At 31.9% G+C, this 15,227-nt stretch overlaps 1 protein-coding gene across 2 annotated transcripts in view; it reads left to right on the forward strand.

Annotated features, from left to right (window-relative positions):
- The window catches only part of LOC106137635 (peroxidase), a 53,082-nt gene that overhangs the window by 19,982 nt on the left and 17,873 nt on the right, over positions 1–15,227 (forward strand). For both annotated transcript variants that reach the window (XM_013338494.2, XM_013338495.2), the window contains exons 2-3: positions 12,378–12,562; positions 14,773–14,817. In XM_013338494.2, the coding sequence (XP_013193948.2) occupies positions 12,378–12,562; positions 14,773–14,817 (230 nt within the window). The remainder of the gene's footprint in view (positions 1–12,377; positions 12,563–14,772; positions 14,818–15,227) is intronic.

Genomic DNA, 15,227 nt, shown 5'->3' on the forward strand with positions numbered 1-15,227 from the left:
ATTTTATGTTTAAGTATCAGCTCCTGTCTTACATGACTATATAAATTATAAGCTGCACGTTCGCTAAATTCAAGGCAAAAATAAAAAGTCATTCTTACCTAATAGTTTTCGAGGAAAATAAACTCAATTAAATATACGCGTATAAAAAATAGGAAGTGTCTAGTCTGCCACCAGTGGTCATTTAATAAAAATAAATATACTGCCACTTGTGGTTAGATAAAAAATTATATTATTCTGCCGCTATAGGCACAATAACAAATAAGGCTATTCTGCCACAAGTGGCAAGTCAAACCAACAAAATATTCTACCGCTAGCTAGAGGCAGCATACCTACCAAAAATAAACAGCCACCAAAGCTGAGGCAAGCCTTTTGCGGCAATTGATATACCTATCAAAAGTAGTAAATGATACACGATTTCTAAGAAATATATTTATTTTTCATGTACGAGTACATAACAACGTTTATTTAGATATTGTTCTTTTTTTTCTTAACTCCTACTACTGTTAGATCATGTCCTTTGGGTCGACCTGAGCGTTTTCGGACAGCTGGTAATCTTATTGTTTGATTAACAAGAGCATTACAGGTCTATGCCTGATTTAATGCCTTTAGCTAATGCTATTTTTGTCATTTCTATCTTCAGTTTTTACATGATTCTCAGCCTTTTCTAGATTTTGTTTCTGTTCAACAGGTTTCTCTATATGTAGATTTATTTCTTTCTCATCCTGTTTATTATGTATTATAAGTTGTCTCTCTGCGTATTCTATATTTACTATCTCTAAATCTTCTGCAGTATGGTCGATATGTAGGTACTAGAGGCCGCCCGCGACTTCGTCCGCATGGAAACCCTATCAATCCCGCGGGAACTCTGGGATAAAAAGTAGCCTATGTGTTATTCTGGGTCTTCAGCTACCTACATACGAAATTTCATGGTAATCGGTTCAGTAGTTTTTGCGTGAAAGAGTAACAAACATCCATACATCCATACAAACTTTCGCCTTTATAATAGTAGTAGGATGTGCCTTATTTGTTTTTATCGTTACATTTTCATAGTTTTTTGTGTCTTCCTTTTCTGTTTCTGGTTCAATATGTATTATTACATGTGTCTCTAAGTTTATTTTATTGCTTTCTTTTTGTTCATTATGTATTATTACTATATTTTTAGCAAATCCAATTTGCTCTGTTTCTAAAACCTCTGTAGTGTTATTGTTAATTTTTATGTTACTTGTTCTTTTAAACATATTTTCATCTTTATTTCTGTCATCATTTTCTATTTCTTCGTCGTTTATTTCTAAATGTTGTATTTTTTTGGTCTCTTCCTTTTGATTAAGTACTGTTATTGTTTTATGGCCTTTATTATTTTAACATAGCTGTTTTGTATTTTTGCGGTACACAGAAAAAGCACTCTAAATGCTTTTTCTGGGTTTTATCGTTAATTATAATTTACAGTAATACAAACAATGAAAAAAGTTTAAAACTTCCTCATCATCTACAAAAACAAAAACCGAAAGGGTTATGTTTTTGTTTTTGTCACATCGCTAACTTCGGTACGATACTTTAACATAATGAAATATATGCTTTATATACAAGTTATAAGGAACATATTCCAATAACTAATAACTTGTGGCGGAATAGCACTTTATATTAGTCTGCCGCAATAGGAACAACTTCACTACGCTGCCCTAGTGTATTTTTAAAATTAGACTTTATTAGTTTGACTAAAGGAACAAATTTGAATACCACAATACTTGTGGCAGAATTATTTAATTTCTTATTTTACCACTAGCGGCTTAGTAATTCGATTTGTTAAATGGCCGCTGGTGGCGGACTAGACACTTCCTAAAAAATATTATCTTATAACACAATTTAACCGTATTGAATAATTTATCATTGTCACGATACAATGGTCTATTTTGTGTTTGCACAATTATTTTATATCCTTGTTAATGGCAATTCCACATTGCGAATTTATATGTTCATTTGCTACCTCAGGGTACAAGCAGTTAATAAATTAACAAAAGAGAAGACGGTGTTTTTATAGTTGGCTAAAAAATCATGAGAAATCCTGTATAATTAGGTAACTGGATGTGTAACCATGATCAAAGGTGGGTAAGATTAATAACGGGAGCCACTTTGTGGAAGAAGTTGACTAAGGTAATCTATCTACGATCTACTATTGGGCTTACTCCAGAAAAAGGACTGAACAGAGACTATCGGTATGAAAATTATAGCTGAAACATATCACAAAAAGCGATGATAGCAGAGTGAATTCAAAAATAGAAATTATCCCCTAATCGCTTATCAAGTGATATAAAACTGAAGGTAATTTGCAAGGTAATCTGCAGACCACCATAGTCAGTGTCCTACCTGTTAAAAGAGTCACATAGGTTAGAAAGTAAACGCAGACTTTCTTACTTATATATAGTGGTCATTATATAAGCGGAAACCAAACATATGTCCATAAGTTCGAGATTAGTTCCGTAGGTATCTTGCGATGGAGGGCAACTGAGACAATGAATTCTACAAAAACATCAAAATAACAGTATAAAAACTTTTATTAACCTTTCATTTCGAAAAGAATTAATCCATGTTTAATTAAAATCGACACTCTTTGAAGCAAATAAGTAAGATTTAATAAGAAAGACTTGAAGACAAGTCAATGGATTAACCAAAAAAGCCGTACCATTTATCTGGGATTCAATCGTCGGATTACTATGAGTAATCAATCAGAACAAATACTCAAGAAAACTCTGCAAGAACTCTCGGGCCTAGAATAAATTACGATAAATTCGTGTTAATAAATGAGATTTTCTGCTTTGTTGCATACATACTATGTTCTTGACTATTGATATAAGTTAGAATTTTTTATTTTCGAAAGTTAGACGATGAATTAACAATGAAAAAAGTTTCAGAAAGAAGAAAAGTCAAGTAGGCTAGAATCGATTTGTCCAAACTCTTTTTTGTTTATAATGATTTTTTTTTTGTTTGTAAGGATTAAACTCAATGAGTGGTTCTATTCTTTTTTGTATTGGTGCCGGGAACCACACGGCACTGCTGGGAACAACACAGCACGGAATTGATATTTAAATATTAACAGGTTGCTAGCTCATATCCCTTAGTCGCCTTTTATGATATCCATGGGAAAGAGAGGGAGCGGGCCTTTTCTGAAGTGTCGGGAAGCACTGTGAACCAAATTTTTTATGTTTGATATAATTTTGTTTTTTGACTTGAAACGAGAATTTATTAAGTTGGGCTAGGTAACTAGTTGTTTTAATTTTTTTTTAAAGTTAGACTTCCGTTTAATGCTTACTAAAGCATTTAACGTTTATTTGTAGAGGACACTGTTTAACTGTCGTATTAATACATTAGCCCAAACCGTTACATAAATTATTTGGCGGTTCGGGCTAATGTGTAAATGTTCCTTATGTGGTTTAAGGGAACACTTAGACAGGATATCCAAAAATACTGTGACATTAAGGAGGGCAGTTACCGTTGATTTATACTTGTTATATAGTTGAACCTACACGAACTTTAGCTGATTATGATTTATTAAAGAATTTATACAGTTTATAGAATATTTTATTTCTCTTAATATATTTCATAGTTGAACGAAAATATAGTAATTTGGTCTTTGAAATTGATTGTGATGAGAGTTTTAACAAACTTGTCAAAAGAGCATTAATCTGACGAGCAAGTTGTGAAACTGCACATGGAAAATGCAATGCATTCGCAAATGTTGCTTCACAGGCATCACAATAAATCTAGATTTAAGCCTGCTTTCAGACATGTTTATACAAAGTAATCCTTTGATTAGTTTATAATAACAAGTTTCGGGAATGAAAATATGTTATGATTTATGTTATATTAATCTGAAATGAGAATATTAACGATTGATTAGTTTTTAGATTGAGTCGAACGAAGAGCGCAAGTGAACAATGACAATGTCATATTTAATTAACTTGTGCTACGCTGGTTTGGTTTCTATGGATAATTAACCTTTCTTAAAAAGAATTACTTTTCAAACATAATGAGAAATTACAACAAAATAAACGATTATCTTTCATAAATTCAGTGCAAAAAAAAATTTGAATAAAATTTTATGTTTGTGAAATACACCATCGGTACCATGACGATACATTAAGGAAAACATTATATCGAAATTTGAATTAAATTAATTTAAAAGTTCGTCAGCCAATGTACCTGTTAGATTAAATTATTTACCCATACTGTTTTCTAATTAGTTCTTCTAAAGTCATTATTTTGATGATCGCGTGCAATAAAGTTAATGGTATCAAGAGATGTTGACAAACAGAAACCTTCTCGTGGGAAGTTAGCTCGGTGAATGCACTGATCAAGAGAATGCGATTACAAAATGCACCAGGATGCATAACTTGGCTTAATCTGGTTTGTGGCCAGAAAGAGGCCATTTGAATGAACTCGAACATTGTTTATAAGAGGTATTGTATATAGTATCATTAAAAAAATTAATGGAGACTTTATTTACGAAAAATCTACTCCATATTCTGTGAATTATCTATTGAGATTTTTTTTCATGTTTTCCTTATGTTATAATAGGCCTTTTGTCTTTTTGGTAATATTATTTATGCTTCGCTACCCCAAACGGAAAAAGATGTTTGTTTTATTAAAAATTTGTATATAATTTATTATGTTGACGAAAAGTCGAAGTGAAAAACATGTATGCTTAGACATAAAGAGTAAAAGAAATCTAGAAACAACATGATTTGTATGCAAATGAATTTAATGCCCTATCACTGAGGAGGCGCAAAATCTAAATAACACATCTCATCGTAAATTAATTTGATTTGACTAGTATAATTTAATAAATTCTTTTTGATATTTCGCATGGTTTTGCATTGAATCATATTCACGTAATTAATGAAATGGAAAGTGCCATTATATCGCGCACCGCGGGGTGAATCAAGGTCGTTCTACTTTATTACATGCTTTGTTACCTACGTGTGTCAACCAGACGGGCGTTTGGAACGTAGTTATACACATTCAAGTAAATGAAAGCATTTCTAATTAAACTTTAATTACTTATATTATAATGTGTACAACAATGTACATTTACAACTATAGTTGTAGAGCTGTTCAATAAATGTCAGAATTAAGAACAATATAAAAACCTAACGGTGTCACAACGTATATATTATAGTATAATTTCTAAAATCTGTTATATAAATGATATAATCTAGGTAGATATGATTAGTAGTATATGATCATGATCTAGATAGATCATGATAATAAAAAACTGAATATGAGTATAATAAACGCACCAGAATATACAAACGGTCATTTCATGTATATTCTGGTGCGTTTTTTAAGCGCTCGTCTGTTCTGAAGTTCATTGAGCCGCTAATGTTGTCTGTCTACTGCAAGGTGTACAAACGATTTGTAAATATCCTCTACACTTTAATTCGAGTATAAATTTAATGAGTAGGTGTGGCATGTTCGTTTCAATTAATTGATTTTTTCAAAACCAAATGTTTACAATTTATAGTTTTCTGACAAAGTACAATATCTTGAAATAGCATTAAAATCACTGTGTGAATATCAGCTGTACTTATTACTTTAACGAGGCAGATCATTGTCTCATCTATTGGCGGAACGATTTTCTCACGAATTTATCATAATCACAAGAGTAATAATGATATTCTTGTAGATATTTTATAAAAATGTTTTAATAACAATAGATTGTTTAAAACTTTATTTTGTTACATTTTGTTTTTTCATTTATATTCATTAAGTACTTTACATTTGTTTTACACAAAGAAAAGAAACTATACTAGTAGCTAAAAAAGAGCAGACTGTAGCATAACTGTTGTGTAGAGTAAATCGTTCTAAAATTCATTTTTATTTATTAGTATACCTACCTATCATATCACACTTAAGTATGACCCAAATACACATTATAAAATCGAGATCTGTGACCTAAATTTACGAAGTGTTAAAGAAATTCCACAAGCAAAAAGTACGAAAATTGAGAATGATGTCGCTTCAATATCGGACGTGATGGCACATGGCAATCATTTTGGTCACATTTGTACGCTCTCTCTCAGTTTTATCTCTATAAGATGTAATAGGCAGGCGGAAGGAATGGTTGAAATTATTTCTTTCGATACGTATTTTTCTTCCAGTAAAGCTCCGTGATTTGATTATTTCAAAAGCATGGCACTGAAAACCGTAGCAAGAATTGCCTACAGACTATTAAGATTTGGGAATAAACTTGGGAAACATCTGATTTTATTTAAGCGGATCGAGATGGTTGCACGAGACGATATCATAAAACATATTCCAACTATCTTAAAAAAAGTTAATTTTTTATATTTGGTTGTCACGTCTTTCTTTACCAAATCAAGCTTCCTCATTTTTTTATATACAAAGTTAAGAAACTAGTAATAATGAATGTGTCAGTTGTACATTTAGATATTCATGTTTTTTAAATGTAGACAATGTGCAATAGTCCACGATTTAGATTTAAGAGATCTATATTTGTAAATTGACGTCCGATGAAAATGCTGCAGTGTGGTTTGTTCCGCCGCTTCTTCTACACATGCGCTTTAGAAGCGGTAGTAGTTATAATTAGATACAAGTTATGTAACGTCAATAAGTGATACCTTGTATCCAATTTTTAAAATAAATCTATTCTATTCTATTCTGTACTGTACTGTGACTAGTAAGTCTATATTTATCTGTAGGCGCCAGAGAGGGGTAAGGACGAGTTCATAACAAATGTGTCTGAAAAAGAACTGTTAGTGTAAGTATTTCCTTTTATTTGTACGTCGTTGTTTTATTTTGTCCTCAAATTGAATACGAAGTAGCGTTTATTGGTGTCAAAGACGATGGGTGAATTTTGATGTGCGTATTTTCTTCTAGGCTGGAATGATAGGAAAAATATATTTTTCTCTTATTTTAAGAAACGACGTTATACTCAATAAATTTAGATAATTTCTATAGCTCTCTGAATACTCAGCATAAAATTTTAAAGATGCATCAATTTAAACAAAAGTTCTAGTTCAAACTTTTGATTTCGTTATTTTAATTTGAGATAAATTTTATGACATGTTATCTACCCAAACATGAGAGTCGGTTGTAAATAAAGTTAACTGATACTGAAAATAACTGATATTGTTTATCTGAGGTATACTAGATACATACAGGAAGGAAACCAACACCGCGCCAATCTCACTATCTTTCTTGTGCTTAACCAACCTTATTCCTGTTTCCACTTTATGATACACGGAAATTGCGATATGAGTGTAATACATTCTCCCCCAATCGATTTGCCACCCCAAGTTTGAGATATATGAAGTTAGGGACTATGACATTGGAAGTTTGACAAATTTTCAATATCTACATAAACAGTTTACCTAGGATGAAGGATGAGTGTAGTGATATAAACGAGTGTGAGTTCGAACGAATGATATAAGATATTGTAAAAGAATTATGTTTGAAGCCATTAAATGTTTTTTTACCATCTTTTCAAATTAAAAAATCGAGATAGATAGAGATATTTATTTAATAGGCAGCAGTTAATGGAAACGGATGAAAAAAATATTTGAGAAAATTGATTATAATTTCAAGTTTCATTACTGCACAGCTAAGTTAAAGTTCTTTCCACAACAAAGAAACGCAATTTACAAGCAACGTTGGCATGTGTTGTGGTCACAAATACCGACTGGAAAATGCTCATGCTGGAAAATCTTTGGTCGAGGTTGCAAAAACACTAACATTTACAATATTTATTTAGAGTTCCCTGCCTCAACAAAAAAAAACATAGCAGCACTTTTAATTTTTATCTTTGTAGGTACCTGTAAAATGTTTTCTTGACTTACGACTATTGGCTGGTCAAGTCAATCAAGTCTGGCAAAAGATCTTGCCTTCGGTGGTGGTCGAGCCCGAAGGATCGTTCCCGTGCCAATACCGCATATACTGGTTTATTACCTTTCATAAATACAAGGTTATAGCAAAAAACTTTTTCTACATCTTTAATTTAGCGAAAATGCGAACTTCCCAGTCAGTTAACCGATATGCATTATTCATAGAGAAATTCCTTTGTATTTATGTACACTATTTTTCATTAAAGCATCGCTGGTCTTTGATTAAAAGGGAAATAAAGAAAAAAATAATAGGTTTCGTTTATACAGTTTTCGTAAATTAAGAAGAAAATATGGCTGCTGTCCGTTTTTAATGACTAATTTTGAATACTTATTTGGTTATTTTGCTCAAGATGAATGTAAACTATTCAAGTGAAAACAATGAAAGGATGTAATGAGTATGTATTTGTTGAAATAATATTAGAAGTTTGTCAACATTTTGAATTAATACAATGTGCTTATAATCAATACAAAGAACGCTCCTTTGGGAAAAGACGTCAATTTAAATACGTTATAGTTTAAAAAAAATCCATGTTTAGTTATTGGAAGTTGTAATAATAATGATTACCCTTGAAAACTTGACTATCTGAACAGCTCTATGATTTCCTATAGTGTTTGTCATATTAAAGATGTTTAAAAGACACAGCCTCCTTTGAGGTCATTCGAGATGGCGAATTTGATATCGGCCATACCCTTTTTATCACTCCCGAGTGTCAAATAACCCTATTTCTATTTTCAGCTTCCGTAACTTGCAAAAATATATCTATATTCGATTGAGTAATCCTTCTAGAAAAATTTCTTTAGTTCGTTTTCAATCAAGAAATAACATTCTAGGTTGTTATTTTTTGCATGATCATTAACTGAATTACACAGACAAGTTCCTACAAATACTACTTAATGTCTGACGAAGAATTTTAACACGCCCACTAATATGGTTTCATAACTTGACACAAAAATTCGTATTGAATTCTTTGTAGTCAATTTGTGTTTCCGTTTTTGGTATATTGCAATATTGTTTGATTTATAAAGCGTGTTACTTTGATACGGATTTAATATTAATCATAGTGACGTGTAAAATTGGCTACTCTGACCGTCAAATTTTGCGAATACATTTCTCAGCATGTAAAAGTATATACAAATACCTAATCATATAAACAAATAATCACGTCTATATAATCTTTACGAAGTAGACAGAGAAATGGTATTACTTTAATGATAATTGGCGGGCCCTGAGCTTCATAGTCTATAATTGACATACACTATTACAAATAATAGTATAAAATAATACGAGAGAGAGAGAGAGAGAGGGTAACGAACCGTATGCGGATTGTTTTACATAAGATGTCATTGAAAATTGATTCGTTTTATTGTAGTGGAGAATTAATTTCGTGTTGGGTGGGTGTTTTAATTAAAGTTATTATCAATAATTAGTCATATGTAGTATTCACGCAATTATCGCCTGCGCATGAATATGATGACAAGGCAAAGATTATACATATCATATAATCACGTCTAAATCCCTCGCGGGGTACACATAAGGCTTCGTTCAGCTGTTTGGCTTAATGATAGAATTGAGATTCAAATAGTGACATGTTGCTATCTCTTAGTCGCCTTTTACGACATCCATGGGAACGAGATGGTGGGGTCATATTCTATTCTTTTTTTTTTTGATGTCGAGAACCACACGGCATGGATAATTAACAAATATGAAAAAAAAAATTTTTTTTACAATATTTACACTATTTTTTTTGTACAATTATTTTTTGATCACCATTTCTTGTTCATAAATGTACATATATCTTGTATTAAACAATTGCGTTTAAATTGTTGAATTTCATTTAGATACATAAAAATTGCTCGAACATGTATGCTAAGTACATGCATATGGTAAGCATAACGAACCAAAACAAGGAAATGTGTATTATTACACCTGTACACAACAATACATTTTCATTTATTTAATTTCTTTCATACAAAACAACAGAAGACGAGTCTCTTGTTGGAAATAATCTGACGTTAACGTCACATCCAGATCTCAGGTTGACCTCGTTTGTGTGTTTTAAAAGAAAATAGGTATTAAGGGATATTTAAATGACAACATCTACATACAATAGATAGGTACTCAAATAAAAAATGGAACCTTTTTCATTCATATAATCAAGAATATGCCTTGTGGGATAGACAGAACCAACAGTTTGAAAGACTGATAGGCCGCGTTTAGCTGTTTGGCTTAATGATACAATTGAGATTCAAATAGTGACAGGTTGCTAGCCCAGCACTTAAACGAAGAGTCCCAAATTTATATGCTTACCCTTTATTCGCCTTTTACGATATCCATGGGAAAGAGATGGAGTGGTCTTATTATTTTTTATATTTTCTTAATTAGTTACGCCCTTTCGCTAGATTTCAACGCTTCCCTGTATATATAAGCTGAAAGTCTTAGTCGTAAAATCAAAATAAACCTTTGAGCTTCTGTGGCAATTACCTGCCCCAAGAAGTTACGTATTTGCAAACGACATTGCGTTTTAGTGTTCGGGGTGTAGGTGAATCTATATTTAGCACTGTTCAAAAGGGTTCAAAAGGGTTCCTATTTAAACCAGCGACGACGTAATGAAATTATAACTACTGCAACTGTATTGCAAATGTTAACCTGGATATTTTCGTTACAAATCCAACAAGTATTCAAAAGAAAAAAAACTGGTCAAGTGCAAGTCAGTAGGTAACAATAATTCGTACGAAATATCGACAATATATTTATTCGTAATCATATTTGCCCAAGTTCTTCCCATTTTGATGATTTGTCTGCGTAACTTGCATCTATAATGTACATCAGCGAGCATAATTAAAACAAAAACAAACTGCCGATACTATATATTACTTCTATACACAGACGCTAAAGGAATTTTTATTATTGTAATTAAGTTTAGTAAGGTACTTTTGATCTGACCTGACCTTTCACATTACATTTATACATCAGAAATTGTATTCACTGTCCCTTCCTGGAAGTGTTTTGTTTTGTTTATAGATTGAATAATAAAATTTGTTTCAGAGCAAAACAATTGAGTTTTCAACTGCCTTTTGCCCATCGGAAATTTTACTATTGTTTGCGGTTGTGACCCACGTTATTTATGGTTCGTAAATTGAAAGGGTGTTAAAGTTGTGACGTGCAGAACTCAAACTGACCGTGCGTGTGGGATGAATAAATTATTTGCATAGATAAAAGGGAAAGGTGACTGCTTCATGTATCAAAGAACAGCAGAAACTAAGAGATTTCGTTGAATAGATAATGACGAAAGTAGCTTATGTTATTTAAATATGACATACCTAAATAAGCTGAAACATCGGTTTGAAAAATCATATAATGAGATCGCACCTCTTTTCCGGAAAGTAAGGCAAAGACTGCATCTTTCCACTTGCCACGATCACCGCAAAGTAAAAAATGTTTCGACGTTTTAATACTCGTGATGACTAGTATAAGTTTGAGACACTTATAAATTAGCTCTATCTGGTCAAAGAGACTTATAGGTCAAAGATAATTATAATTATCTTATCGCTATTATAATTTACAAACTATAAAAGCGATAAGATAAAGAAAGCATTTGTTTTCCTTAAAAATCGATGATTGAGTCTCAAAAGAAATCATAGTAATTAAAAAATCACTTTCCAATTTAAATATAAGTTAACATGACGTATGTTCAAATAAATGTTTTCAATACATACACATAAATCTTTTCTATAAAGTTTGAAAGGCAACATTGAGAGCAGGTAATACTGCACTGGAAATATCGCAAAGTAAGTTCAGAGTGAAAGGAGTAAGTTAGTACTGAATGCGGTTTAATACCGAACGGTATTAAATTCTACTTCACGTCATAATATCCTTAGGAGTTATTCGTTCTAATAATTTCTTATTGAACTTTTCTAAGGGGCTTGAAATCCTTTGTTGTAATGACATTAAATGTAAAAATAGTAAAACATAAAATAAGTCACAAATATACGCATTTAGGTAACTTTTAGCAAAATATTTTTTTTTATAAAGGTTACTTGTGCCCACAAGGAAGCTATTGCTATATTTTCTCTCTAAAACACTCTTTATACATTTTATCTAAGCGCGCGAATGAAGCGGCAATAGAAAATGACAAATCAATATTTCTAATGGATTTCCTATGTAAACGCGAAACGAAAAATGTATTGAACTGTTGAAAGGACTTCCGAGTTTGAAACTTGCGAGATACAGTAAAACTTGTAAGATGGATAACGGATGTGAAAATAGGAGTATGTGCAATGTTTGTCGTAAAGTTGCAGTTCCGAGTTTCGTGAAGTATGTACAAATTATTTATGTTATCCCTTAAGTTTGCACGTAGTCGTCCTGAGGCGAGTTTTAGGGGGGAACAAGACTCAATTTTATGTTCTCTTTATCTGATGTAAAAATTTTGATGTAAGCATTGGAAAGGAATACCTTCATTCTTTTTTTTCTTTTTGTAGGTAATCATGGCGAAGTACATGGTATTTTTCGCACTGGCCAGCATCAGTCACAAAATACTGGTTTGTTCTGCACAAGGATTTCTCGACCGCGCCCCAGTGCTGCACCTCACCGGGCCGGGGGCGGAATTCGCCAAGATCATCACGGCGGGACCGCCGGCGCAGAGGTTGCCCGTCGCTGGTTTTGGGTGAGCAATTAAAACTATGAAACATGTATTTGGAAACATTTCTCTTTCCATATACATCTACGTAAGTATGGGCTTGTTATCTACTAATTAAAATATTTTTAAAAACCTTTGTATGGAAACTACATACCCGTCAGCCTAAAACAATAATCGCACTATCTAATCTTTGAGGAAGTAGTTGTTTCAAAGATTTCCATATTGGCTGAAACTAGGTTTAAATCCAAAGATATTTTATAGAAGTCCGCTCTCTGTTAGCTTTTTATATGAAACATTTACACTTGCTAAAATACTTGCAACACTTTAGTGTTTAAGAGAAACTATAAGATAGCATGCTTATAGATTTAATATATAGCCTTTTGTAGATTTCAGGTTACTGTTTGGTTTGTATAATTCCTTATTTATTTTCCCCTCAAGCATGAATTAAATTGGACGAAGTGGTTTAGATGCAACAACCCTTAATGTTTTTTGTAGTTACATTCTTTTTCAAATACACCCTTTTAATTTCATGTCTATAAAGGTGATCAGATCTTCAATATAAATCTTGAGAAAAATGCATTCTAAAATTAAATTAATATGATTGTTTGAAAAAAGTTTTTAGTTTTTCTACTTTTCTGGTAAAAAAATATATATATTACTTTTACGAACTTGTGCATTTTATTTTGTTTATTTTTTTATTATCTTCATAGACATGTTTGTGTATAGTACCTATGTTAATTACCTGAATGTTTATGTAAAAAGTGACTTTCATCTTTACAATATTACACTGAAATATGGTTTTTAATATTTTGAAGATTCCTGTAGATATTTCATTTCTTTAAAAACCTACTATGTGGTATATCTATGTGCACACATTTTATCAGACGCGAATGGAACTGTCAATCAAATTAACTTAATTTTATTTTTTAATAAGTATATTGAAAGAAAATATAACGTTAGACTATGAGGCCAATTCAAATTGTTTGTGATTAAAATTTAGACAACGGAAGCATTTTGGTTACATTTAATAAATATCTATTAAATTAACAGTAACTTGTTGTTAAAATTTTGTTCTATAAGTTAGGTACAATTTAATCATTGATTTCTTACAAAACGAACATAAATTAATAGTTCATAAAATGAGAACAACGGTAACATCAACATACATCGTATCCAACAAAAACAAACAAGTTGACTGAGATACAGCTACAAAAACAGCTAGTGTATAAAACAATTAAACAGTAAACTTGTAACGTGGAAAGTAGCGCACTTTGGGCGTTGAAATTCCCCAAAACTCTTAAGTCACCTGTGGCCTTCTGCCCTAATTGGGTTTAAGTCACTAATTACAAACTAGGGTTTTGTAGACCTTGCGACTTTTGATTTTGACTGGCTTATATTCATTGTTAAGTCCAAATCTAACTAAAGTCCAGATTTCAGACAGTGGTTTCTCCCAGTTCGTATTATTTTGAGTTTGAATATTTTATAGCCAAATTAGTATTATTTTCTAGTTATAATATGTATTTTATTTTAAGGAATGAAGGAGAAGGTAGAATTTAACAACACATAATTTATGATGAAATCAGTATTTTGAATAATAAAGTTGAAGGCGGTTAAGATCATATTTTCTATTCTATTTTCTTTCAAGTATTCCACATAAATTTTGTTTATCACGATGTAAATTTCTGCTATCGAGATGATATTTGATCCCAAATCGAATTTCTCTTTGGGTTAAATTGGCTCATTTAAATCATAAGGATTGAAGTCCCGTGGGATAAGTAGCAAATTTAATTTCATCACTTTTCCCTTCAAGGCAATCAACTTAGAAGATATTGTTTTATAATTTTGTTCTAAAATTGAACTTGTAGCTTAAATGGAAGAGAATTTTGCTCGTAAATGAAAATGGTATATAACTAATATAGTATTAATCTGTTAATCTTTGGATCATTTCAAGGCTCCTAAATCGTCGTAAAGATAAATTTTCATTTAAAATAGCCTTCATTTCTGGGGTACAAATTGGTTTAAGATGATATTTGGGCAATTTAAAGAGATCGCATCCTATGTCTAGTCTTTTAATAGGTTTCCTATACTGCTATCCAATTTAGATGCATGCCACAATTTACTGGGATTCACATTAAGTACACACTTTATTGACAGTTTCAGTCGCGTACTTTTGTAAATACTTATAGCACTTGTCCCCTTGTATTGCATGTGTAATATAGCACTGATTATGTCCCCAGCAAACCGGCGGCAACCATCCCAGGATCACCATTCGGAGGACAAAGGTTAATACCTCACATGTGATTAATATTATTTCCTAACTTCTCTATAAATAACGTAGCCTTATGTACATTTCTAAGTAATTTTGGGGGTAATACAGGCTCAGTAAAGTTTTGACAACAGAAGTAATTTTTTGTTCAATTATGGTGCGTTTCCACTGAAGCGGGACGGAGCGAATATGATAGGAGCTGGAGTGTTTCCATTGACGCGGTGTGGAGATATACGCATACCGTTAAGCTCTTCTCTGCTCATCTCCGCGTTAGTGGAAACGCAGCCTTAAAGGCCTTAATTTCTGAATTTTATTTATTTATTTGAATTTGCAGAATTTTAAATAAATTTTATAACAGACAGATAAAGGAATAGGCAAAGCTAACTAAAAGCAAGTCACAACTGTCCAAAACACCCATTTATGTAA

The sequence above is a fragment of the Amyelois transitella genome, chromosome 10 (assembly GCF_032362555.1).
Source record: "Amyelois transitella isolate CPQ chromosome 10, ilAmyTran1.1, whole genome shotgun sequence".
Lineage (NCBI taxonomy): Eukaryota > Metazoa > Arthropoda > Insecta > Lepidoptera > Pyralidae > Amyelois > Amyelois transitella.